Source organism: Drosophila mojavensis, unplaced genomic scaffold (assembly GCF_018153725.1).
Source record: "Drosophila mojavensis isolate 15081-1352.22 unplaced genomic scaffold, ASM1815372v1 contig_80, whole genome shotgun sequence".
Lineage (NCBI taxonomy): Eukaryota > Metazoa > Arthropoda > Insecta > Diptera > Drosophilidae > Drosophila > Drosophila mojavensis.
Window position 1 is genome coordinate 10,372,638 of NW_025318906.1, and position 25,433 is coordinate 10,398,070.

General features: G+C 37.0%; 1 protein-coding gene across 3 annotated transcripts in view; it reads right to left on the bottom strand.

Moving 5' to 3' along the window:
- The window catches only part of LOC6579378, a 91,946-nt gene that overhangs the window by 24,112 nt on the left and 42,401 nt on the right, over positions 1-25,433 (bottom strand). For 2 of the 3 annotated variants that reach the window (XM_032730675.2, XM_002005238.3), the window contains 3 exons: positions 10,341-10,390; positions 3,344-4,436; positions 300-2,063 (listed from right to left, as the gene is read on the bottom strand). In XM_032730675.2, the coding sequence (XP_032586566.1) occupies positions 300-2,063; positions 3,344-4,354 (2,775 nt within the window). In that variant the 5' untranslated portion in view covers positions 4,355-4,436; positions 10,341-10,390. Of the gene's footprint in view, positions 1-299; positions 2,064-2,376; positions 2,416-3,343; positions 4,437-10,340; positions 10,391-25,433 lie in introns of those variants that run through there. The other variant, XM_044010947.1, reaches the window with a different exon arrangement.

The following is a 25,433-nucleotide window of genomic DNA, read 5'->3' on the forward strand; positions in this document are numbered from 1 at the left end:
TGAAATGTATGGCGTTTGCCTTGGCTTCATTTTTCAATTCTCACCTGTGCGCGGGGGCAAGAGACTTGCAAGAAAACGAACATATGCAGCTAGATGAGCAGATATCTCATGCCAGCCCACCCACCTGCCCCGCCTCAGGTGTTGTGTGTGTATTGGCACATAAATAACCCAAAGCTTAAAGCAGCTTTAGGGCATATGTATTTATCGTAGTCTGATCAAAAACGAACGCAACGCGAATCAATAAAATTTTCCAGTTGATGTTTATGAGTGAGAGAAATGAGAGTGGAAAGCGAACTTACCTCAGTGCAGAACTGGCAGCCGCATTGCAGCAGCGTTGTGGCCTCGGCGGCTTGCTCCACATCGATGAGGCAGAGCTTGCAGGTGAATTGCTGAAATTGTATGGGCGTGGCCGGTGTGCCCGCTGATGGCGTCACATCCGCCGAGGCGAGCATTTCGCGCCGCTTCAGTGTGATGCCATCGCGCACGGAGCAGGCCTGAGCCGCCTGATTGGCATTGGCCATGGACTGCAGTGAGCTGACAGTCAGTGGATATGCATGGGTGGTGCCAAAGGCGCCCAGTTCGATGCCACCTCCGGCAGCTGTGCTGCTGGCCGTGCTCGGTTGCTCCTCGCTGTTGCCATTGATCCCATTGGTATTGTTGTTGCTGTTGTTGGTGGAGTGCATCGTTGCTGTGGTTACATTGGACGGCGGACTTGGGCTGCTGACACTTGGCAGGCCAGCGGAACTTTTGCGTGAACCACAGCCAACAGCAACAGCAGCAGGAGGCGCAGCAGGAGGCGCAGCAGTTAGTGTCGTTGTTGCTGGCATCGCTGCTGCATTGCTGCCATCGCTCAGTCGTATCTGCGCATTGACATTGATGTGCGTCGGCTCCGACAGCTGCTCCTCCCCAGCAGCGTCCATGTAGCAGGCACTGGAGCGCTTCGGATTTATGCTCAGCGACAGCGCCGACTCGGGACGCGGCACAAAGCCATTGGCCAAGGAGTAACGTGATCCGGTAGCTGCCAACGACAATAGGCTGGAGCATCTCGAGCAGGTGCCCGCTCCATTGATGCTATTGACACTGTTACGCAGCCGATTCAGCGGACGTATTTGCTCCACGCCGCCAGCACTGAAGATGCCGCTGCCGCCGCGACTGCTGGGCCCCTCGTCGGCACAGCCCATGGGATGCAGCGAGTGGCTCCGGTGGGTGAGAGCCAGGACCGTTTCGCACTTGCGCAGGCCCGTATATTGCACAATCGACTGTGATTTCTCGTGGTGCAGACTGCTGGCGCTGCCCTCGCGCCGCACCATGTGCCACAGCTTCTGCTGCACCACATTCAGCGAGCTGCTCGAGCCGCTAATGCTCAGCCGACTGCTGCCCTGATGACCGTTGGCTAGCTGGGTGGTGGACTGTTGCTGCTGTTGGTGGTTGTAGTGGTTGTAGTTGTGGTTGTGGTTGTGATTGTGGTGCCGGCCAGCGGGATCGCGCAGCACCACATCCTGTTCCGAGGGCGTGCGTGTGATGCGTATTTCTGGCGAGGCGGGTCGCTGATTCGACGTCGGCTCACGCTCCCGCTCCCGCTCCCGTTCCCGCTCCCTCTCCCGCTCCTTATCCTTTTCGCTGCCGCGACTGCTGCTGCCCTTGAGCCCGACCAGCGACTTGAGAAAGTTCTCGAAGCGACGCCGCCGTGGCAACTGAGCGCCCGTAAGTCCCAGCGAGCTCTCCACATCCGGCACTCCGGCCGGCAGTGTGCCGGCTGCTCCAGCGCCACCATTGCCCAGGCCGAGGCTGCTGACCGACAGCGAATGATTCCGATTGTGGCCGTTGCCGGGCAGGGAGAGGGAGACGCGCGTCGGCTGCGCCTTGCGCTCAGCTGCTGCGTCGCTAGCCGAAATGATGTTGATCTTGTTGCGCGCCTGCGTCTGCGTCTCCAGCAGCGCAACTGTCTCGTTTGTCTCCGAGTCGGTATGCTGCGGCGCGGCATGCGAGGCAGTGGCACTGTGCTGGCTGCTGACGCGTGTCTGATGCTTTGTGTTGGCCAGATTGTGAATTGGCGAGGAATCCTGCAATGCGTGCGAAACAAACTTGTATTACATATATATGGAAGATATATACATATAGAATATATAAAGATATTTCTCTAACTACGCCCATAAAAGAAACTATTTTCGAGAGAAATCGAATTTTAGCTTCACTTGAATTTGGAATTTGAATAGAGCTTCAGAGGCAACAAAAAAATATAGTGTCAAAAATTCTCTTCTTGATTGATAATTCTACAAGTTTGAAGTTGCTTTATTAATTAGCAGCCGAACGTAATTATGAGCTTTATAATACTTGTTCGCTATTTTGGCAATTTTATATAATTTCGAAATCTACCTGTGATCCATTTGTATGATCCATTTTCCTTCTAATCTTTTTCGCTCTCTGAATTTATATAATTTGCTCAGTTTTTCATTTGCCTCTGTCTGTTCCTGTGCTTCTACTTGTTCCTTTGCCTCACTCTGTTCCTTTTTCTCACCCTGTTCCTGTATATGTCTATCTCTCTCTATTGCTTTGCCTTTATCTTTTTCTATCTGTCACAATTGAATTCCTCCCTCTCTCTCTCTTTTTGCTTTTCAATTCAACAACATAGAAATTTTTGCAATTTTATTCTAGTATAATCGATAAATCCAGTTTGTTTGCATCTGACGTCAGAGCTAGCTATTAAAGGCAATCTAATAAAAGTCAATAAATCACGTTGCCAGCAAACACGTTTTAATGCCCTCTGTTATTAAATAGAAAATAGCATTTAACCTAAATCACAACCCAGACTATTTCCAGACAAGATTTAGCTCGGTGCCATAGGTCGTAAAGCAACTGGAAATCAAAGTTAACGCAATGCAGCGAGCTTTAACCCGTTGCAATTAATAACAATATATCGATTTCCGCAAATTGTAGCTGACAACTCGCGTATATTTACTATCGATAACTATTAAAATGTATTCAAGTTGTCAATTGTCAATGCAAGCTGTCAATATTTTAAATAATATAATTTTATAATTTCGCTAAAGCAAAAAAATCTATTATTTTATTTTATTCTCATTCTATATTCATTTTAAGAATATAGGCAATCGATGTATCGATTATTAAATACTATCGTCTTATCGTTTGTTCTATTCTATCGACTTATCGTTAATTATATTCGACCGACTTATGGTTTTGTCTATTCTATCGAAATATCGTTTATTCCTTTTTATCGCTTATTGTTTATTCTATTTAATCGATGTTTATCGTTTATTCGATTCACTAGACTCCTGTCAATTTCTTGCTTGTTGAAACTTGTCCCACTCCCTTTTCAACTTACCCTCGAATCCTGCTCCAGCTCCTCCTCGAGCGCACTATAGACTGGCGCGTACCAGGAGTAGGAGAGCTGTTTGCGCGTCGAGGCAGCGGCGCCGGCGCCGTTCGCCGTTGGCGATGTCAGCCCCACGCCGGCGTGACTCTGGCCGTGACCGTGACCGTGACTCTGGCCGTGACCGTGACTGTGACTGTGTGTGTGATGCTTGTGCGGCACAAGCTTGCCGCCGTTGGCGGCGTAATTAGGGCCAGCCGTGCCGGCGTTGATGCATGCAGCAGTGGTCACCAGATTGTTGTTGTAGTTCAGCTGTAGGCTGCGCCGCTGCTGCTGGCCGCGCGTGGGCGGCAGATGTTTGGTCTGCTTGCGCTGACGCTCGCCGGCGCCGTACAAACTGTGATGCTGGCGTCGCTGCTGGCAGACGCCGCCGCCGCTTGGTCCGAGCTCCTTCTTGGTAAAGATGAGCGAGGCGCTGTTCTTGCTGAGCCGTATGGAGCGCTGTTTGTCCACCACTGTGGCCTCGATGTGCGTCAGCAGTGGCACCGTCTCCGACAGTGGTAGAAGCGGCTGCAATTGCAGCGATGACTCAGCCGGAAAGTTTATGATGAAATTCTCGGCGGCGTCATCAAAGATGGAGGCGCGTGCAGAGCTCCTCAGGCAATCGTCGCTGTGCGCCTGTGAGGAATATCGGAGATCCTGTGCCGCCTGTTGAGGCGGCTGCTGCTGCTGCTGCTGCTGCTGCTGATATGTGGCTGCTGAGCTATAGCTAAGCTTGTGCTCGACGAGCAGTTCGAGTGGTGGCAGTTTGGTCTGCTTTTGCTGCTGCTGCTGCTGCTGATGATGATGATGCTGCTGCTGCTGATCCAACTCTAGGCCCGTTGAGCTGAGCGGATGCTGTGTCGCCTGTAACTGTGTGGGCGGTGCTGCTGGCGTTGCATGTACATGAACGTGCGCCTGCTGGAACAACACTTCATTCTGCTGCAATGCTGCAGGCGACTGCATGGCCATTGGCGGCCGCATTCTGGCTCACAGTGGGGCAGAGATCGAGTGGGCACAGCTCAGCCGTGGCTGGCCACAACAACGACATGGAGAGCATAGTAGCCTGCAAAAGATCAAATGCAAAATATAATAATAAATCTATTTAAAAATATTTATAATAATAATATAAGCTTAATTTGTATTATTTTTATTAAAGCAAGCAGAAATTTCAGCTTCAAGAAAAACCAACCACAATGCAACGGCTGCTCTGTGCTGAGTTTTAGGTTTCAAATTGCTTTGCACTTTGGAAACTGCTGCTCCAATCCTTTTGGCCCAACAAAATACCAGTGCGCCACACTATTCGGCACTGAATTGCTCCACTGACCAGGCCAATTGCTTAGCTGGCAGCGCTCATAAACTAAAAGACAACGCGGCCAAGATCGACTGCGAGTTAGCCTCGAAAAATACTATAAAATTCTTTGAAACTAAAAGGTTTTAAATAAAGTCTTTAAATTATTTAAAAAAAAAGAAAAATAAATTCTCATATGAAAAATTTCAGTCGTGAAATTGAATTTTAATTAAATGTTAATACAATATGTGTACTGTATAATAATAAAATATATATTTGCATTTTAACGTAAATTAAATAAACTATAAAAAAAAAATAGCTTCAACCGCAAAATAAATAATTAAAAAATCTTATATTTTTATAAAAAGTTAAAAAATGTTTTATCTTCTAAATAATCTAAAAATTTAATAATTTAACAAAATGTTAATAAAACAAAATTTTATAATTTAATTAATATTACATAAAATGTATAATTTTAAATAAAACTACTATTTTTATTTTTTTAATTAAATTTCAATTTTAAATACATGGTTTTTTAAAATTATATATATCTTATGTATATAATATTTATGAGATATATATAATCAAAAAAAAAAAAAAAAACAAGAAAATATTTTAAATTTAAATTTAATTGAATATCTCATCTCGCCTACCTTGCCCATAAATGGCATCTAAAATGTACAGGGTATGCAAAGTGCCACCCATGCGAGCTGCATTCGCTTCTACACACACTCACACATACACACACACATGCATACCCGCACCCGAAACCAACTGATTTGCATTTTTGCTTTTGTTTGATTTATTGCAATTTCTGCTGTGCGCCGGAATTTATAAAATTTTTGTAGCTTTCAATTGGAAATCGAAATCGGAATTTGGAATATGCGCCGTGCATTTGATTAGAGTGAAGCTGGATTGAGTTGGAAGCGGCCAAAATTGATGGCAACGTCACGTGGCCTTTGGGAAATTCAATTTCGTGCAGCTGCCCCGTTCGCGGTGAGAATAAAATCGCACATTTTCCCATTTTTTATGAGTGTTTTTATACCCTGAACCCATTGAAAATGGGAAATCAGGGTATAATGGTTTTGTTAAAAGTATGTAACAGGCAGAAGGAGGCGTGGCAGACCCCACAAAGTATATATATTCTTGATCAGGGCGACGAGCTGAGTCGATTTGGCCCTGTCCGTCTGTCTGTCCGTCCGTATGTATGAACGCGTCGATTTCAGAAGATATAAGAGCTAGAGACTTGAAATTTTTTTTCCTAGGTCCGTGTATATCACGCGCATATCAAGTTTTTCTTTTTCGATAATCGATAACTACTCCCGATATTTTATTATCGATTAAAAACCTTATCGAAAGCTAGTTATTTAATTATATCTCCTACACCTTTAAAGCTAGAGCTTCCAAATTTTATATGTAGACTTATATGTATTTTATATAATTTCGATTTTTTTTGTAATTTACCCCCCACCCCTATATCCACCCCCTCACCCTCACCTTTGTAAAAGGCGTATTTCAAGTACTAGAGACGTGTGCTTTAGAATGTACACACATTTTCACCATATGATTACGCCCTGAAAGTTTCATTAAGATTGTACGTCTAGAAATTAAATTATTCAACAAATAAATTCTTATAATGTTGCCCACACTACAGCGCAGCACAAGCGCAGTCGCTGCTTACTGCGCAGTTAGCAGAGCGCGTTCTAATACGTGCGTGTGTATGTATGTGTGCCGAAAAGAAGTGCAGAGTGAATATCAGATTAGAGGGTTCAGGGTATCTCCTAGTCGAGCAGTCTCGACTAGAGTCTTCTTACTTGTTTTTCCTTCGATTTGCTTAAACTTGCCGAGGTGCAAAAAAATCTTCAACATTAAATTCCCGAAAATTTAATGTGTAATTAGAATGAAGCGAGACGAGCAGACGACGAAATTGGCTGAGAGCGATTGCGTGTGGAATTATTAAATGAATTCCCACAAGACTGTCTGGGCCAAGTTAATTAGCAGCTGTAATTGCAATTGAGATATTGAAATGGATGCTGTCAGTGTCTGCGTCCAGGCATCAATGCCAAGACGACGGCTGCGAATCAATGCGTCAGTCGGTGTCTGCGCTGTCAGCTGTGATTTGATCTGAGGAGCAATGTTTCACAAGAGATTTGATGGCGTTCGATTGCGATTGGAGACAGATGCTCGATTGCACTATAATCCATCATACATCCATATGGATATATCGTTTGCAGTTGCATGGGAAAATTTGGATTTATGCAAGCAACTAATTAGCATGCAACAATACGCAGCCAATTAATCGAATAATTGTTCCAAATTGCCAACGCCCAAAATTATGCAATACAAATGAGCTACCCCAACACACACACACACACGCACACAGTCTCGCTTATTTGTAGCTAATAAGTGAAATGAATTGGAAAACATAAATTCAACAAAGCGCTTTAGCAGTCACACAGCTGATGGAGGCAATTGGAGCTAGGCAGGTGGAGGGAGGCGTGGCACTGCGGGCAGCCGCATGACAGCAGCAAACCTCGCGGGAGGCGAACGTGGCCGTCGCGCATTCTGGAGTCAATTAAGCCATTTGCGCGAGACAGTGTGACCAAACTCTCCCAATGGAGAGACAAATGCAAATTAAAATTTAGTAAAAAAGAAAATAAAAATAAAAATAAAATTAGCTAAGCCCGGTGCTGGCATTAAGACAATTAAGGGAATTGCAACGGTGTGCCAATGGCATTCATAATGTAGCTAGTTATATGTGCGATCATATGATATGATATACTATACACATATACTATAGCGTAGGATATGAGATAAAAATATTATACTAGCTGAGAATACAACTTGTTAGTCTAATCAGCAACTAAACTGATTCAAATTTATGTTTTAGTAGATAATTAGTAGATGATCTAAGCCTGGAAATGCAAATTGGAAACCTAGTTGATTAAATACCATAAAGAATGAAGGTCTGTGCGCTTTCAAATAAGATTATAATATACTATATATAAACCAAAAATAAATCGTTTGGTATGGTATGTTATAACTTATCCCACTTAAATATACGATATCATGCATTCAATAAGTATTAAGCAAACAAGAGTACAAATCGTTTACCCTCTCTTCCAATAACTTGTTTAGATTTATTTAAACAATCTAAAACATAATAATAAATATAGTTCTCTTTGAGATCTTCAAACTCTTTTTTTCGATTAAAAACGACATACCGTCACACACATTTTCCCTGCTCAGATTCCACTGGCTCTGCTGATGGAGCAACAGAGAAAAATGCGTTAATTTTCGACTTCATTACAAAAAGGCAGCTGTCGAGTGGCAGCCCTAAGCGGTTGCCTTTCGCATGCCAACGAAGGTATGTCAGTATATTAATTTTTGGTATGTGCGCACTATGTAAATGTGTGCGTGCGAGTGTGTGTGTGTGTGTGTGGGTGTGTGCGTGTGAGGGAGAGCGGCAAAGCGAGCGCACAAAAATATGCAACACAAAAATGCGCGACTCGCATAATTTGCCCAGCACACGAGCGGGAAAACAGCAGATGGAAGAAGAAGAAGAAGAAGAGGCAGGCAGGAGCAGATGGCGAGGCAAAAGTAAGCAGCAACAGGAGCAACAGCAAAATGCCAAAGATAAATTGCTTCTCACACGCCCAACGAGCAGCTCCAATGGGGAGGGGGAGGGAAGCCCAGAGGATACAGGCAGACAACGGGGGGCCGAACAGAAGTAGGCGACATTTTGCTGCCGCTTTCGAGTTTGTTGCCACGCCCAAGTGAGCGCAACCGAGCTACACACACGCACACACCTACAGACACACACACACACACACACACCCACACATTCTCAAATTAATCGCTTTTGGCGTACATTGTGAACATTCATTTAACGCCATTTAAGCCAAACCAAAAACAAGACCCAGCAAGTCAAGCAAATTGCTTGAGCGAGAAAGAGAAAGAGAGAGGGAGAGAAAACAGAACAACAGAATTGCGTCAAAGACAACGAAGATTAATGCGATCCGTTAATACGTCAAGTTTAATAGACAAATACGGAAACTTTATACGCGCAATTCGTAAGCAAGTATTTTGCTCAGCTCACAAAATGCCGGCCATTGATTTCGGATCTATCACAAACAAGTTCATAAATATAGTGCGGCATCTCTCAGCTCTTTGTTCGAAGATGTTTGTGTGCACTACTTGAAATTATGAGCATCGCATAGAGAGGCGATATATTTAAAGCATTGAGCAAGTCGGAAAGTGAGTAACAAAGGCGTGTGAGCCATTGCAAAACAAAACAGTTTTAGCAAAGAAACATATATATACATATATATAAATATACCTATATGTATGTATATAAATATAAGTTAGGAATTACCCCAGGTGATAAATGTTTAAGTATTGCGCAAAGTGGGAAACTGACTAGAGAGAACGTGCATGTGAGATAATGAATCTAATTCAGCATAAACAGAGATAGATACAATACAATACAATATACACGAGTACGAGTAATTAGAGAATGCCCGACTTGAAAATACTCTGGCGAATATGTTATACAAGTTGTCTTAATAGGAAATGACTCCCAACGAAACATTATACATCATTTTGAAGATAGCCTAAGTTGGAAACTTAAGAGGAGGAAAGTAGATAAATAGACATATAAACAACTTAGACTGCTCTGAACGGTAGTACTTGGATAACTATTTGTTTACATTTTAGAGGAATCTTTAATTGAGAAAAAAAAAGACGAGAGAAGAAAGAAGAAGAAATATGACAACTGTCAAGGGTAGTACTAGACTGGCTAATAGACTCTCTCTCTCTTTCTCTCTCTCTCTCTCTGTCTCTGTCTCTGTCTATATATCTCTCTCTCTCTCTCTCTCTCTGTCTCAGTCAATATCTCTCTCTCCCTCTCTCTCCTTTCTTCTCTCTCTCTCTCTCTCTGTCTCTCTCTCCCTCTCTCTGTCTCTCTCTCCCTCCCTCTCTCCCTCTCTCTCTCTCTCTCTCCCTTCCTCACCTTCAAACATAATTTTCAACAATAATAGGGTATGCAAAAAGTACATTAATGATCAATTAAAGCCTTGTTTCGCCCTGAAGGTCAACAAAGGTTAGGCAAGAAAATGTCAAGTCTCGATGGCATTTGAATAAAACATATTCTTGATAAGCTGAACACGTTCTCTCTAATAGGCCAACATTGAGTGTTAGGAGCAAATGTTGTAAGTTACTTGCATGAATTTACATATTTGGGCAATAAATTGAATCAAAGTCAATTGGCTCGAGTGGCTGTGCCTAAGCCAAGATTTAGTTGGCTATTAATACAATAACGTGTGTGCATAGAAATACGTGAGCAAACAAGCCGACAAACCAGCAAACAACCAAACGAGAGACTATTATGTAATATAGTAATTGACTTTTGAAGTTCTCGTTCCACACACAAATTTCAATGTGAACTTTGCGTAAGCCCCACGAACCGTGCCCAGCTAATTGACACACGTCAATTGGCCGTGAAATTAATTAGTCGAATGTCAACGACACGGAACCTGGGGCATGGGGCGGCAAAACGGATAGACAGCCAGTCAGGTGGACAAGCGGACAGGTGGACGGAAGGACCATACAACACATTCAGGCAATTTGGCAGCTTCAGCTTCAGTTTCAGCTGCTGCATTAAATCAACATAGAACTTACCATTATTAAATCTGCATGCAAATGTTGTCCAGTCGGATAAATCGTTTCGTCTGCAATGGGAATGAGAAAGACAATGCATTAAATAGTTATATATGGATAGAATATTTAATTTAATTAGTTATAGAAAATAATACAATTAGCATGCGCTGACAATTGATATTTGATTAGATATCAGTTTATTTAGGCTAACCATTTATTTATACAAATGTTTTCTGAAGCGTGAAAACATGTGGCTAAAATCACAAATTTAAATGTTATAAATAACTGAAAAGAATTAAATTATGTTGGTTTTGTGATAAATAAAAAGAGGCATATTAGCTTATTAAGACGTCTGGGTTGAGTTTTAAAACTTTGTTTATTTATTTATTTTTTTTTTTTAAGAAAGTATTTTTTATATTTATTTAAAAGTTAGAGATGGTAAAAAATCTATGAAAATATTTATTTCTAATTATAATTTCTATTTTTTTTTAATATTTAAAGCAACTATATTATATATTATATATATTTTAATATAATTTTTGCAGAACATAATTATAAATTTGCTTTTTATATTTTAAGTATTTATTTACTTTTTTTTTTTATAACAAAAAGCTCTAAAAATTGTGTCAACATATTTTACTATTTTATTTTCATAAGAAATTTATATGTATATTTGAAACTATCAATTAATATTTATTTTCAAAACTTATCAAAAGCTTTCAAGGAAATCCCAATTAATGAATTTGTATGCCAATTTTCACCCTAATTAGTTTCAAATATAAAATAAATCCACACCATTTTTTTTTTTATTATGCTTCACAATTATTTGTGAGTTTAAAAATAAATTTCCTGCTTTGGTTGAGTTTTCAATTTGCTGAACAAAAAATAATATAATTAAGGCCTCAATTGCGAATTGCTGCTGCATTTGCCACTTGCCACTTGCCACGCGCTCGCTTCATAAAAAGCCAGCAGGCAATTAGTGGAGCTGCCCCAATCGAAGTTCCCCGAACAATTAAAACGGCTTTTGAATGGGGCAGCCAAATCAATGCAGCTAATAATGACCAGCCACGTGCCGCACGTTGCATGCCGCATGCCGCATGAGGCAGCTGCAAATGCAAATGCAAATGCACTGAACCGAATTGCAGGCTGCACACAGAAATGGACGGGTGGTAGAGAGAGAGAGAGAGAGAAAAAAAAATGAAGCTACGCCTGGCAGTAGTAGTGTATCTGGTTAGCCTCAAATGCTCGACATGTGCGACAAGCGCCTTTGGGCCAAGTGTGTGGCATGAGTGGTGGCAAAGGAATTTTAATTGCAGGACTGTCACGGCTAAAGCCAAATGTCGGCCTCAATTATGGGGCTAATTAGACTTGGCAGCACTTGGCTACAGGCACGCCCCCTCCCACACACACACACACACGAACTCACTCACTCACACAGCTGTGAGCGTTATTATGGACTTGTTTAGCGCCTGCAGCCACAAGCAGCTGGCGCAATTGAAACTAAATAAGCTGCAAAGGAAGCCGCAGCTAATTATAAATAAATGAAATTATATTTAGACAAATTTGGAGATTTCTAAATATACAAATTTACAGTTATTTATGTATATACAATACATTAATAAAATTTATTGTATTCGAGTACTTAAATGAAGTGTTTAATGCTTAGCCACTTAGATTGGCTTGACTTGCTTGAGTTGCTGCTTTTGACACTTCACTTACTTGGCCAACAACAACAACAAACATCACATGGTCAATAGACTTTTAGCTCAACTGTAAAAGCAGCTAAACAGCACAGCTATCGAATCACATGAATTAAATATATTTTCAGCTGCATTTCACATTTATATTTGCCAAAATATTCGCTCTAATTGCAGCTGCTGCAATTTAAGCTCTTGTTTTGACCTCTGTAAGCCGCCTGCAGTGGCACAAGCTGCTTAGGGTCTTAAGTCCTGTCAGTTGGTTAGACGGACAACATGAAGCGACATATGCGCACTCAAATGCAACTAATGGAAATTAACATAATCAGGCCAAGCTACAGCCACAACAACAACAACAACAACAACAACAAAATTATAAAAGCAAACAACTAGCCACAGCATCTGCATCTGCTTTGTGTACATTAACATATTAGAGCTACTGTATACGAAATGATCTAAGAAACTGGAACGAGTCGAGCTATAAATGTTGAGCATTTTATATGCTTATATGAATATATTTCTTGGATTTGATTTCCTCGACTAAATACAAGGCAGAGCAAATGAAATGGCTGAATATTGAAAATGCTGCGATGTATTACGGTATTTGTGGTTGCGTATTGAAGCTATATGCATGGCATTTGATATAGATTCATATTGACTTCACTGGGAGTGCCCAAGCACTTGAAGGACAAGATTGAATGCCAGCAAATGCAGCTCAGCCAAAGTGACGGCCTCGTTAGCATTAACCAAAGACAGAGCAATGCCCAAGAGATATAGCTTGATGGAGTGCTCATCAGAGCTATTGAGTAGCCTGATTCCATTTGAACAGACAGCAAAATAAACTGTAAAATCAACAGACAAAACTTATTTATTGCTAGCTCAAGCAGCTGCTGCTTTATAGATATATTGGCAATTAAATCAATCTAGTTTGGTCATCCTCTATATAATAAAAAAATATATATAAAAATTATGTTATGTCATCTATAAATTCTCACTGTAAAATAATAAAATTCACTCAGGATGCTGCTGATCTGCTTGCAATTTACTGCCCGTAGAAGTAGATTTTTGTTCTTTTATTATTATTATGCAAGCCGTTGCAACTGGCTCAAGCTAACTTAGGTCATAGCAAAAATAAACTTGACTTGGCCAAGTTAAGGCAAGAATGTGGCATATGCTCGCACACACACACACACACACACACACGCACACCTATACATATATACGCGTGCGCTTACCACAAGTAATGCCGACAGAGACAAGCTGCGACAGCTTGGGCACTGTACAAAAAATATAAAAATAGATTCAATATGAAATCCAAAGAGAATAAGAGAAAGCGAGCGAGAGAGATGGAGAGAGAGAGAGAGAGAGAGAGAGAGAAAGGGACACAGCTGAGGCATTATCGAGCGTAAAGTGCAAAGTTGAGGCCAGCCAGCAGCTGTCATCAGCGTAAAACTCATCAGCATCAATAATCAAATGGAATTTCAATCAAATACGTGACGCATTCTGCAACTGCAGCTGCAAAAAGTCAACATTCGAATTCACCTGGCTGGAAAATAAAACATATCTACATATATATAAAATGGGAGAAAAGAAAAGAAATTGCATAAGGTGACGGCAGTTGGGCGCACGCTCAATGAGATGCAGCTACACGATACAGTTGATGAGCAGGTGTGTGTGTATGTGTGTGTGTGAATTGCAGCGAGTGCAACACTTAAAAGTCTAGACTGAGTGGCTGTGGCAGCGTTCTTTTATGCGATATGATAAATAAATATGATATGCATAAAGGGGCGCATAAGAATAAAGTTTTTAGTGTCGCTAAAATATGGCAGCATAAATACCCTTGTCAAGGTAGAATAGCTACAGGTGATATACAAGTTAATAATTTGTTGTTTAATACTCCTTCTCTTAGTTAGAATTTAGTTAACTTAAAGACTGAAATTGCATAAAACAGTAAAAGTCAACTACGACCCACTCTGCGTATACTTAATGCGAGATATACTGCCACAGCTTTACATACATACATAATAATACATAATTATATATATAATTTGATATACATATAGACAGCCACTTCAGCTCCTTCCACTTCTTATCACATAATTAAAAAAGCATTCAAAATGGAGTAGGCAAAAAAAAAAAAAAGAAGAAGGAAACTCAACAAGCAGCAACGACAGCATTTCCCATATTCAGCATACGCCCAGTTGGCGCTCATTGTTAGCCTGGTTTTTGTTTCTGTGGCCCTTTTGTGGCTGCTCTGCTAAACTCTTTCTAATGAACGTCTTTAAGTCATGCCATAACCAGATTGCAGCAAATGCAGCTCACGCCAAGCTTATTATGCCTTACTCTCTGTCTCTCTCTCTCACTCTCTCTCTGCCTTACTCACTCTCACACTGTAATCAGCATTTTGTTTGCTCTGTTGCAATTATACAGTTAAATTGGCATTGTGGCAGTGCAACTCATTTCGCTATGCGATAGCCCAAAAATTCAAAAGCGCCGGAAATGCTGTTGGCCGCCTTCTCGGAGTACACGCAAAAGGCAAGTGGCTGGTGGCTGGTGGCTGGCAGTTGGCAGTGGGCTGTTGGCTGTTGCAGCTGCCGCCATTTCCATGTTGCATGTTGCAACAGACCACAAAGAGACGAAAACAAGCCCATGGCGAATTGACTTGAAAGCAGCTGCTGCAGCCCCTCAAGGCATCGCGCTTGTTGCCTTTAACGTGTCACTTTAAAGACATCTAACTCCAAGCACTAACGCACACACACATACACACCCAACTTGGCAGCTTCTTGCTGCAAAGTTGAAAAAACATTTGCTTTGGCATTAAAACAACAGCAAAAGCAAATGTGCAAATTAGTTGGAAGAGAAGCAACAGCAGAGAACAAAATAAAATAAACAGAGCATTTGCAGCAAGCTCTTTAAAGGGACTTGCAACAATTTTTGTTGCTTTAACAGTCAAGCGGGCTATCAGGTTATTATACGCTGCAGCCATTAAGGCAATTAATTAAATACTTTCATCGAACAGAATAAATATTTATATACAAATAAGTAAATAAATATATAAATAAATAAATATTTTAGCAGAGTATGATTGTCTAGGAAATACCTTGAATTTTATTTAATATATACATATTTTTTTTATTTTATATATACATATATTTATGCATATAAGTAAAACACTACACTACATAAATAAAACAACAACTGAATATATAAATAAAACAAGCAAAAGTATTCCAGCAGAGCGTGTTCGACTAGGCAATACCCTCAAATCCTACGTATGCCCCCTACAATAATCTTGGACTAAACTCTACTTGCTATCTGGATCTAGTATTTATATACTGTCACGCCTACTTCTGTCCTTGTTCCATCGGATCAGGGTATTAAACAGTGTTTATTGATTATGTGTAGAACTTTGGCTGTCTATAAAAAAATATATGTAATAATATATATAACATGTACAATAATATAGACAAAGCAATTCTAATCAGAGTCTATGACGTCTCACAAGCTTCACACTTAAATCTCTATCGATCTTCACTACAAATGGCTCTTATCACTTTCTGATACGCCCATTGGCGTGTCTAATGCAAATTGATTTCTATTGAAATTTGATTTTTAATTAATGCAATTTGCTTTGATTTTAGTTTGTGGAATTCACTTCATTATAAATATATATATATTTTTTTTATATAATATATTGCATAATATTCTAGTTTTCAAAACAAGATTACAATGTGTGCAATTCTATATATTTTACATTTGCACCCACTAATCGCATATAGTGTTATGTATAATGCTTACATCATCATCATTGCAATTTAGTATTCGATTAAAGTCCAAACACACTTTCACGCATTATCTCTCTCTCAAAAAAAGCAACGCTCACACACTTCATTCTCTAACTCGCATAGCATGTTTCAAGCTCTTCTGCTTCTTACAGTTTGACCCTGAAAGGAGCAACGAAATTAAATTGTGGCAACACACAATCTTTTTTTTTTGTTTGTTTTGTTTTTCTCGCCACTTTGTCAGAGTTGTCAGCATGATTGAAGAAGAGCCTGTTAAGTGCGCTTGCTAATTAAATGGCAAGCATGCGAGCAGAGAGACAGACATGTGGCATGTGGCATGTGGCATGCGGCATGCGGCATGCGGCATGTTGCATGTGGCAAATGAGGCGTGTGTCGAGCACAAAGTTGGCATGTTAAGTCTTAACCCTCAATGTGCCAGACAAATGAAGGATTTTCGGCAACTCGGAAACTTTTTGCCAAAAGCCAGCGTGACAGTGCGAATATTAAGTGAATGCGAATGCGAATGCGAAAGCGAAAAACTAACAAAAATTGTCAACTGTAAATGCTGTTGTTACTTTTGCTATAACAATTGTTAGTCGTAGTTTCAGTTGTTGTAGTTGTCGTTGTCGTTGTCGCTGTCGCTTGCGCATGATTTCCGTGCTTAAAATTTCCTGTTCGAAACTGACATAAAAGAAGGAAGTGCAAGCGACAGAGCACGCAGGCGGTCAGACTGATTGACAGACAGAGAAAGACAGAAACAGAGACAGACACAGAGACTGTGAGACAGTGAGACAGTCAGACAGACGGATGTGTAATACAAATGCAGATGCACAGAAACGGAATGAATAGCTCTGTCAGCTGTGTGTGTGGGCGTCATTTTTCTTTCTGCTCTATAAATACATATACGTTTCTATATGTAGACTAGGGTGTGCTATCATAGGGGAAAGCCAATGGTAAGGGAAAACATGACGCAGCCACCTTATGCCAGAGGGTTACCAAGCAACCAACCAGCCAGTCGAGCATTTAATGACATTCTGCATTCACGTGCACTTTTTGCTTCTATTGCCGTCTGCACAGGTGGCTTTCAAAAATATGTACGTTGATATTTGTTTCGACTCGACTGCAGCAACAATAGAAATATTATTACAAGTCCATTTCACACACACACGCACATGAAATGGAGCGAATATATATGCATATATGCTACTCTACTCTACTATCTATGTGCTTAACAGAGTACAGCTAAACAATCAAAATATCAGAATTTAACTGCAGGTTACCTTGAATTTGGGATTTTTCCCCATAAAAATTTATGATACGAGCTCAAAACTAATTATGAGATACCAAAAGAAAATGCTAATGTCAACTAGGCTCAGAGATTTATTAAAAAAAAAAATAAGAATAATACTTTTATATTATTTTTCTTCAATGACAATACATAAAAATAAAACAATAAATTTAATAGCAAATAATAATAAATTTAAAAATAATTAAATATGTATTATTAAGTGAATTAAAAATATATTGTGCATAACAAATAAGTTTCAATATTATATCCTTATTAACATATTTAAAAGATATATATTTTAATATTATTTATTTATTATTATTTTCAATAATAACAAAAAATTATTCTTTATTTATATTATTATATTTATTATTTCGTTATAAAAATATTTTTAAAAATATATATATTATTATTATTATATATTTATTATTATTTTTAATAATAAAAAAAGTATTCTTAATGATAAATATATTTTTTTTTTAATAAAAAATAATAACAAATATTTAACAAATTAAAATATATTCATATAAAATAACAAATTTCATTTACATATTTTCATAAACCAAATTTATATATGCATACAAATTCTTCTATTTTGTTGTACTACAAAAATAGCATTTTATATATAGAAAAGTCTCTTTCACTATTATTTGCCAACTATGTAGTCTAACTATTTAGTATCAAAGTGCCAGTTCCATTTGCATCCATTTATCAATTTGGCAAAGTTTTGTGAAAACAGAAAATACAAAAAATACAACAAAAAATGTGAATAAATCCAGTGGTAACAGTTCTCGTGATTTATTGCGCACCAAATTAATTGGGAATACTTGCAAAACAGGCATATATATATATTTCGAGGAGATGCAATGCGATTACCAAAAGCAAAAAACCAAACAGCAAAAGGGAACGCTTAAAAGTGAGTACTACAGAAATTAATTGCACTTCTGAACTTTTGTTGCTGCCTTTTTATTATTTTTTGCTGTGCTTTGGGTATACCCTTTATAAAGCAAGAAAGTTCTGTTAGCAAAAGTTATGGCAATTATTTATAGACTTCTGATAAGGAACTATGTATACAAAAATGCGTATTTATTTGAATTTCATTTGCATTGCATATTGCATAAGCATATAAAGAAAACATATATTTCGCATAAATATGTGGCTCATATATAAATAATATTTGCAACAACAAAACTTGCGTTAAATATATAAAAATATATAAATTTATAATAAATTTAAAGAAAAATAAATAAATAAAATAAAATGATATAAATCGTATTAAAATACGAAATTATATAATAAAATCTGTCTTGATATATGGCAAATAAAATTAATTTATATCGTATTTATATGTGCTTCAAAAAATATTTATTCAGTATGTCTTCAAGAGCGCTTCATAAGAATTTATAATATATATAATTAAGCGTATCTGACAGTCTATTACTCATCTCGCAAATGTATATTATATATACAGATTTTTGTATATATTTTTTTTATTTATTGCCCTCACATACAATTGAAACATTTATATCCGGTACTTTTTTCATGTTTTATTTCATTTGTTTATTTGGCATTTGTTACAGTACAGCAAATTCAATTAAACAATGCAATCGCATAAACAAATCTACAGCAAATACACATACTCACACACACACAAACATATACAGCGCGCGCGCGTTATATTCCATGTGGACCTCCCACAAATAGCGGAGCATTTGTGTGCAAGAGTTTTTTTTTTTTTTTTTTTTTTCTGTTTTTATTCTTTTTGCCTTTTTGTTTTATAGTTTTTAATTGAAAAATGTGCAATTAAAAGTCGAATGCATATGAAATGCATTGCAGTACAACTGGGCGTATGCGCAATTAATAATCTACGTAAATGGCATGAAAAAAAAGAAACAGGCACAGCAAATATTAAGAGTCGACGACAAATTAATTTAAGCACTTAATTATGCCATAGATTCAATTAAATTACATGTCATTTAATTAAGCGCATGAAATGCACAGCGCTTAATCATATACAGAGAGAGATGAGAGAGAGGGAGATGAAGGTATCGAATGAGAGAGAGGATAAATTGATGCAAATGAGAAATAAATGGAATGTATATCTATTCAAGATCTTCGCTTAAAGTCATTGCTAATATCGTAGCCGAGTAAAGTTAAACCTACCTCCTACCCAAATCAGCCCTCCTATATATGTCCTATATAAACATACTTCAATCAGCTCCAGCAACTCATTAGCTAACCTTTATAAACAGACTTCAATCAGTCAGTTAATCCAACTGCTCTATTCCCGCAACTTATTAGCAACCCCTCGCATACACTCTATATATAGAGACTAGCCAACTCCCACACATAATTCACATTTGTATAACCCTCGCAAATAAACAAGAACCCTGCAGTTGGCCAAGACAAGTGATAAGCAAACAAAGGCGAACAGGATAATACCGCTATTGCCCGCATGCCAGTCACAAACTGTTGCACACACACACACACACACACCCACAGACATAACTCTATATGTATGTTGTACATACATGTATGTACATGCACCATAATTTGGCACACGCCATTATAAAATATTGACAGCAGAGCAAACAAGTCATGGACAAGGGTCCAAGTTCGCAGCATGTTGAGCCAGGCACCAGGCACCAGGCACCACATGCCAAAAGTCACAGCTCTCAGCATGTGTGCGCGTGTGGGTGAGCAAGTGTGTGTGTGCAAGTGTGTGTGCGTGTGCATGTGTGTTTGGCATCTGCGCTTGTAGTTGCTGCAGCGAGTTACTCATTCAATTAACAAATCCAATTTCTCCATTGAAAAACTTGATATACGCACAGAGCTGAACTTTTTGGCTGGTGAAATTGGGGGAAAACTGATATTCAGGAGTTGCATTAAGAACTTTAACCAAAAATCAAGTAGAAAATGCAGAAAATACTGAAAATATTCCAAAATTTAAAACGTATATATTGAGTAGCAAAAGTCTGTGTAATAAATTTGGTGAAATTTAAACACTTTTCAGCTGAATGTAGATTTAAGAGCAACAAGGTTATATAGATATAATATATTTAAGTAAATACCCTGTAAAATCGTAAGATTTTACTAATAGCCTCAGGACTTTGGCTTTGCAGCTCTTGACTTAAATTACATTTGAAAGAGTTTAACCAAAATACATACTCTACAGCATCTCAATGCTCCACACACAAGGTGTGGTTCAAGGCTGACCACACTCACACACATTTATTACATAGACAAACCCGCACACACACACACACACTCTCGCCTCTTCTCGTTTTTCATTCATGTTGACTTGGCAAACATATTTTAGACAAATTGTTACATTTTTCTCTCAAAGTTTAGCTTGAGCTGGCACAACTAACAAAATGTTTGCTTAACTTGAAACTAAATTTAACAAAAATTTGCAGCAAAATTGATTTCAAAATGGGATTTGATATTTAATGCAATCTGAATGCAGTTGGATTTTAGTATCTAACTATCTCATATTGAGAGAGCATTTATTATAATTAATACTGTCAGCAATATGATAAAATATCAATTGAAGTACCCGGCTCTATTGTTATGCGAATGAGCTAAACAATGGAGGCATTGTCTAGACGGATTACTGAAAATGTATCGCAAAAACGCAGACATGCAATGCCTCTGCCTATCACACACAATGCCATTCAGTTTGTGCAGATAATTACACACAAGTTGAACACATATATAGTATAAATATATATATAGTTAATATATACAAGTTTACATATACTTGCCAAGTTGCATATTATTTTGAACTTGACTTACCTGCAAAGAGAAAGAGCAAAGGAAAATTTATTAGTTTTAGGTTCATTGTTGAAGTTTGTAATGGAAAGTTAAATATTTGTTATAAACAGTGAAATGAATGTGTGAATAAACTATGTGAATACTCATAATTGGGGTATTTACGTATATTTGGCCTTTGTTAGAGCTAAATGTTGCTCTATAATTGTTAAGCTAATATTAAAAATCATTGCATTGATTTTTAATAATATGAAATATGATGGATGCTTTTCTTCTTTTATAAATTTCTAAACTATAAGAAGTATAATTTTACAATTTTGCAAGGACATTTTTTTTTTAAATTTATTTAATGCTGTTCAATTTACTTTCAAAAATATAAAAATTAAAAATAAAAATAAAAATTAGCTTAGCTGCCTTCACAATGTTCCGTTCTAAAGTTTAAAGTCAGCTTCACAACAAACTAGCTACGAGAGCTCGAGGCGAATAAATTTGCATTAACCTAGTAATAACTCGAATAGTATATATGTATATGTATAGGGATGTATAGCCTATATAACTGCCGCTATTTATGTAACAGAAGATCGTAACCTCTGGCTAGTTGAGAACGTGTAATAACACAATGATTTATCATCCCATGCACGTCGCATTTAATTGAATTACGACTACGCAAGGAAGTCGTTGGAACAATTTGCAATTTGTTGCCTCAACTGCCACCGAGTGGGTGTGGATCAACAGCAAGCAAGGTGTCAAGTCTCTTATCAGCTCATGTGTATGAAGTGACAGCAACTGGAACAATCTTGATTGATGCTGTTGTAATTCGGTGACAGCGACAGCAACAACAACAACAACAATAGCAACAGTCAAGACAAGTAAAAGCCACTTGATAGTCAAGTCAAGTCTTGCAACTGATTGCAACTGAAATTTATTAAGAACATGTATATAATATAAGGTTATATATATAGATATGACAACAGAACAGACAAATGAAAGTTAATTAAAATATTAAAAAGAAATGTTTATATATATTTAATTAAAAGATGCACATCATGTCAGATTAAGATATAATCTGCTATCAGAGCTGCTTTTATTTATAAATATATTTTCTTTGTCACCTTTTTGAAAGCTTTCGAATATGTCTAAAAAAAAGTTTTTAACAGGCTTATAAACAATTAACAAATCACTTGAAAGCATTTCAAGTCAATAAATTAATATAAATAATTATTGTGGCTTTTAGCCAAAGCGGATATCACATGTCTGAGAGTTATGTCAACTCGACTCTTTATTCAGGTTAAAAATAAAAGCAATTAGCAAAAAGTGCAATCAATAAAAATATGTCGAGTTGTTGTTTAGTGTTAATCAAATTGATGACCAAACATGGATTGTATAAAAAAGGCAAAAGAAATCATAAATAATTGGCTTGAAAATAATTTTTAAATCAGTCGAAACTAAATTTATATAAATATTTCAAATTAACAAATCAAAGATGTCACTCTTTAAATTTATATAAAATATTCATTTAAGACTTGGAAGTTTTGTATATAAAATTTATATTAATAATAAATATAATAATAAATATATGTTTAAATAAATTAAGCATTTATATATTTATAAAATAAAATATGTTATACTCAAATAAAGATTCCCACCACATTTTGATTAAAATATAAATAAATATATTTCACTTTTGCTGTCTCAAACTTAATTATAATTCCAGTCTAGCTTAAGGTCTTTACCTTAAACAAATTGCATTAAAAAATATAGGTCTTTCAAACAAAAAACAAAAAAATTAATAATAATAATAATATTTATAATCGTCTGAGCCCATTTTCAACATTATTATTCATTAATGCAATTGCATTTAGTCAGCAATTTTCTTAAGTGCTTTGCAAGTGCAGGCGCGCAAAATGCTGCACTTGAAGCATTTCTATATGCAGATATATATACATATACATATATACATTTTTATATACCTGTAATCGTCGCTTAAGGCAGCATAAAAGTCATTCCAAATTGAGTGCATAAAATATATATAGCAAAAAAAAAAAATGCAAGTTGCGTCATTGACGCCTCAATAGGCATTCGATAGGTATTTTCATTGCAATTTGAATAAATATATATATGTATATGTATATATATATATATATATATATATATATATATATATATATATATATATATATATATATATATATATATATATATATATATTTTTTTTTTTTTTTTAATTGAGATTTTTTTCTATATTTTATAGTTGCGGATTTGCCATTAAATTTATGATGATTGCATAGTGGCCGTAATTGTTGCATTGTATATGTTTCATCTGGCTGCACCATTATTTCCACGCGTCTCGATCAACATTTTTTTTTTTTTAATAATTACAGTTAATGCTTAATCGAGTATGCATATCGATCAATTATTGGAAAAATATTATGACTAGCCTATAATTTCTATCACATATGTAGCTATTTTCTATTATTAAATGTGATAGCTTTTATTAAATAGCAAACAACAAAATTACACATTCAGATTTTGTATTTGTAGGATTTGCGTGTGTCTGATATATATATTTAAATAATTACAATTTCCTTTATTTTTTGAAGAATAGTAAATTGTATGCAGGAAGTTATGGATGATATATCTATAAGTCAATAATAATTTTATTTAATTTAGTTTTTCTGCAATTTATAGAATTCAAATTTGAAAAAAAAAACCTTTTTTATTTATTTATTTTTTTTTAGGATCTTATGAAATTTTAGTTTTCTTATTTATATCTATAGCCGTATAAGCGCAATCCCTTCATAGTTATTTATTTCCTATATACAGCAAAACATTTTATATTTTATATTATATTCCTTGTTTTCGCGACATTGATTTATTTTTCAATATAGTAACTTAACACTAAATTTCAAAATTTATATTTTTGAATTAGTTTATCTTTATTTATTTTGAGAATTACGTTTTAAGCACGAACTTCAATTATATCAAATTATTTGGCAAATAAACTACGTGCTGAGAGGCAAGCGCGAAAAAAATTATATAATATAAATATATGGGAAAATATGGAAATAAATGTTGTTGTTTTTTTATAACAAAGCTGAGTCACATTTGAAAAAAATCTAATTCATTATATTGCTGCGCTTTACTTTGTTCAGTATTGTATATTTAGTACAATCTGTAGGACCTAAATGTTTTCTTTTGTTCTCCTTAAGTTCAGTTATCAGCTGACAACGCTGAGTTGGCAAATATAATACTAATAAGAAGAGCATCTGTGAAGCAGAAAAAAGAAACAAAAACCTAAAATCATGCTGTCATCTCCAGATGTCTAGACAGCCATAGTCTGCTCTGAATGTTGGCCAGACGTGGCGCTTATGCAATGCTGTTGCAACCTTCGGCATTAGCATTCGAAACGCTTGGCTGCCCCCTAGGTTTGTGGGGCATAAATTTCGATTTAGGTGCCCGCGAAAAGATGCCCACAATAACAGCGAAAAACAATGCCCCAACATTGTAAAATGGCACACTCAAATGAACAAAATACAAGTTCAGTGTCAGGGGCTCGGGCAATAAACATCATAATGATTCCATTCTCCCTCCATTCAGCCAGCGAACAACAAGCGACTTCAATTCACTTGGGCGCCAATGTTAAAAATGTTTAGAATGTGGGGTTTTCTGGCGGAGCATTAGATGCGCCTCAATAAGAGTTACGCTGAATAGCTAAAGTAAATGTGAGTATTCATATATTCATATAAGCTTGTGCTTCACTAAGAGCTGAGCTGAATACCAAAAGCAAATGTGAACATATCTATAAACTGTTATATAGAAATTTATGTTACGAAAAACTTGGTTGAACTTTTTAGCCCCTTGTGCGGAGGGATTTGTTTGCAGTTCGGAAAGCGCATATGTATATCAAAATTGAGGTCTCTCTCTATATCTCTTGTGCTCTCATGTCTCATTTCTTCTATTTAAATATTTTCTTTTACATTTATACACGAAAATGAAAAGAGCATATTGGCTTTGTGCAACACTTATCTACTCTACTCTTTCGAGCTGTCTTAAAAGCATATCTCAAACCACCAATACAAGCTCTATCTCGTTTTAATTAAAACTCTCTGCGCACATGCATTCGTATTTAATTTCCCTTTAATTGGGTTTAACCACAGTGCAACATCTGTTCCCCTGTTGCCCTCTGTAAACCATGCCATGTGCCCCTTTTTGCTTCATTCAAAAAAATAAACCCAAAAAACACAAACAAAATTTAAACATAAATAAAGAGCGAACAAATTAAGCACAGTAAATGTTTTTACAAGCACCAATGGCAACACCAACACCAACAACAACAAAAACAAACATCAAAAGTGAAACAGGAAGCTGCAAAGTAATAATAAAAAAAAAAAATAAATAAAATAAAAAAAAAAATAAACTCTGATTTAATGTAAGCACAGCATAAAATTGGCAATTTAATTGGGTTAATTGCATTGACGATAGCAGCGGGAAAAATTAAATTTAATTTATTTCCCAATTGTATACTGGGCTTAATTTCTTTTTATAATAAATCTGCCTCATTAACTTTTCACATGAA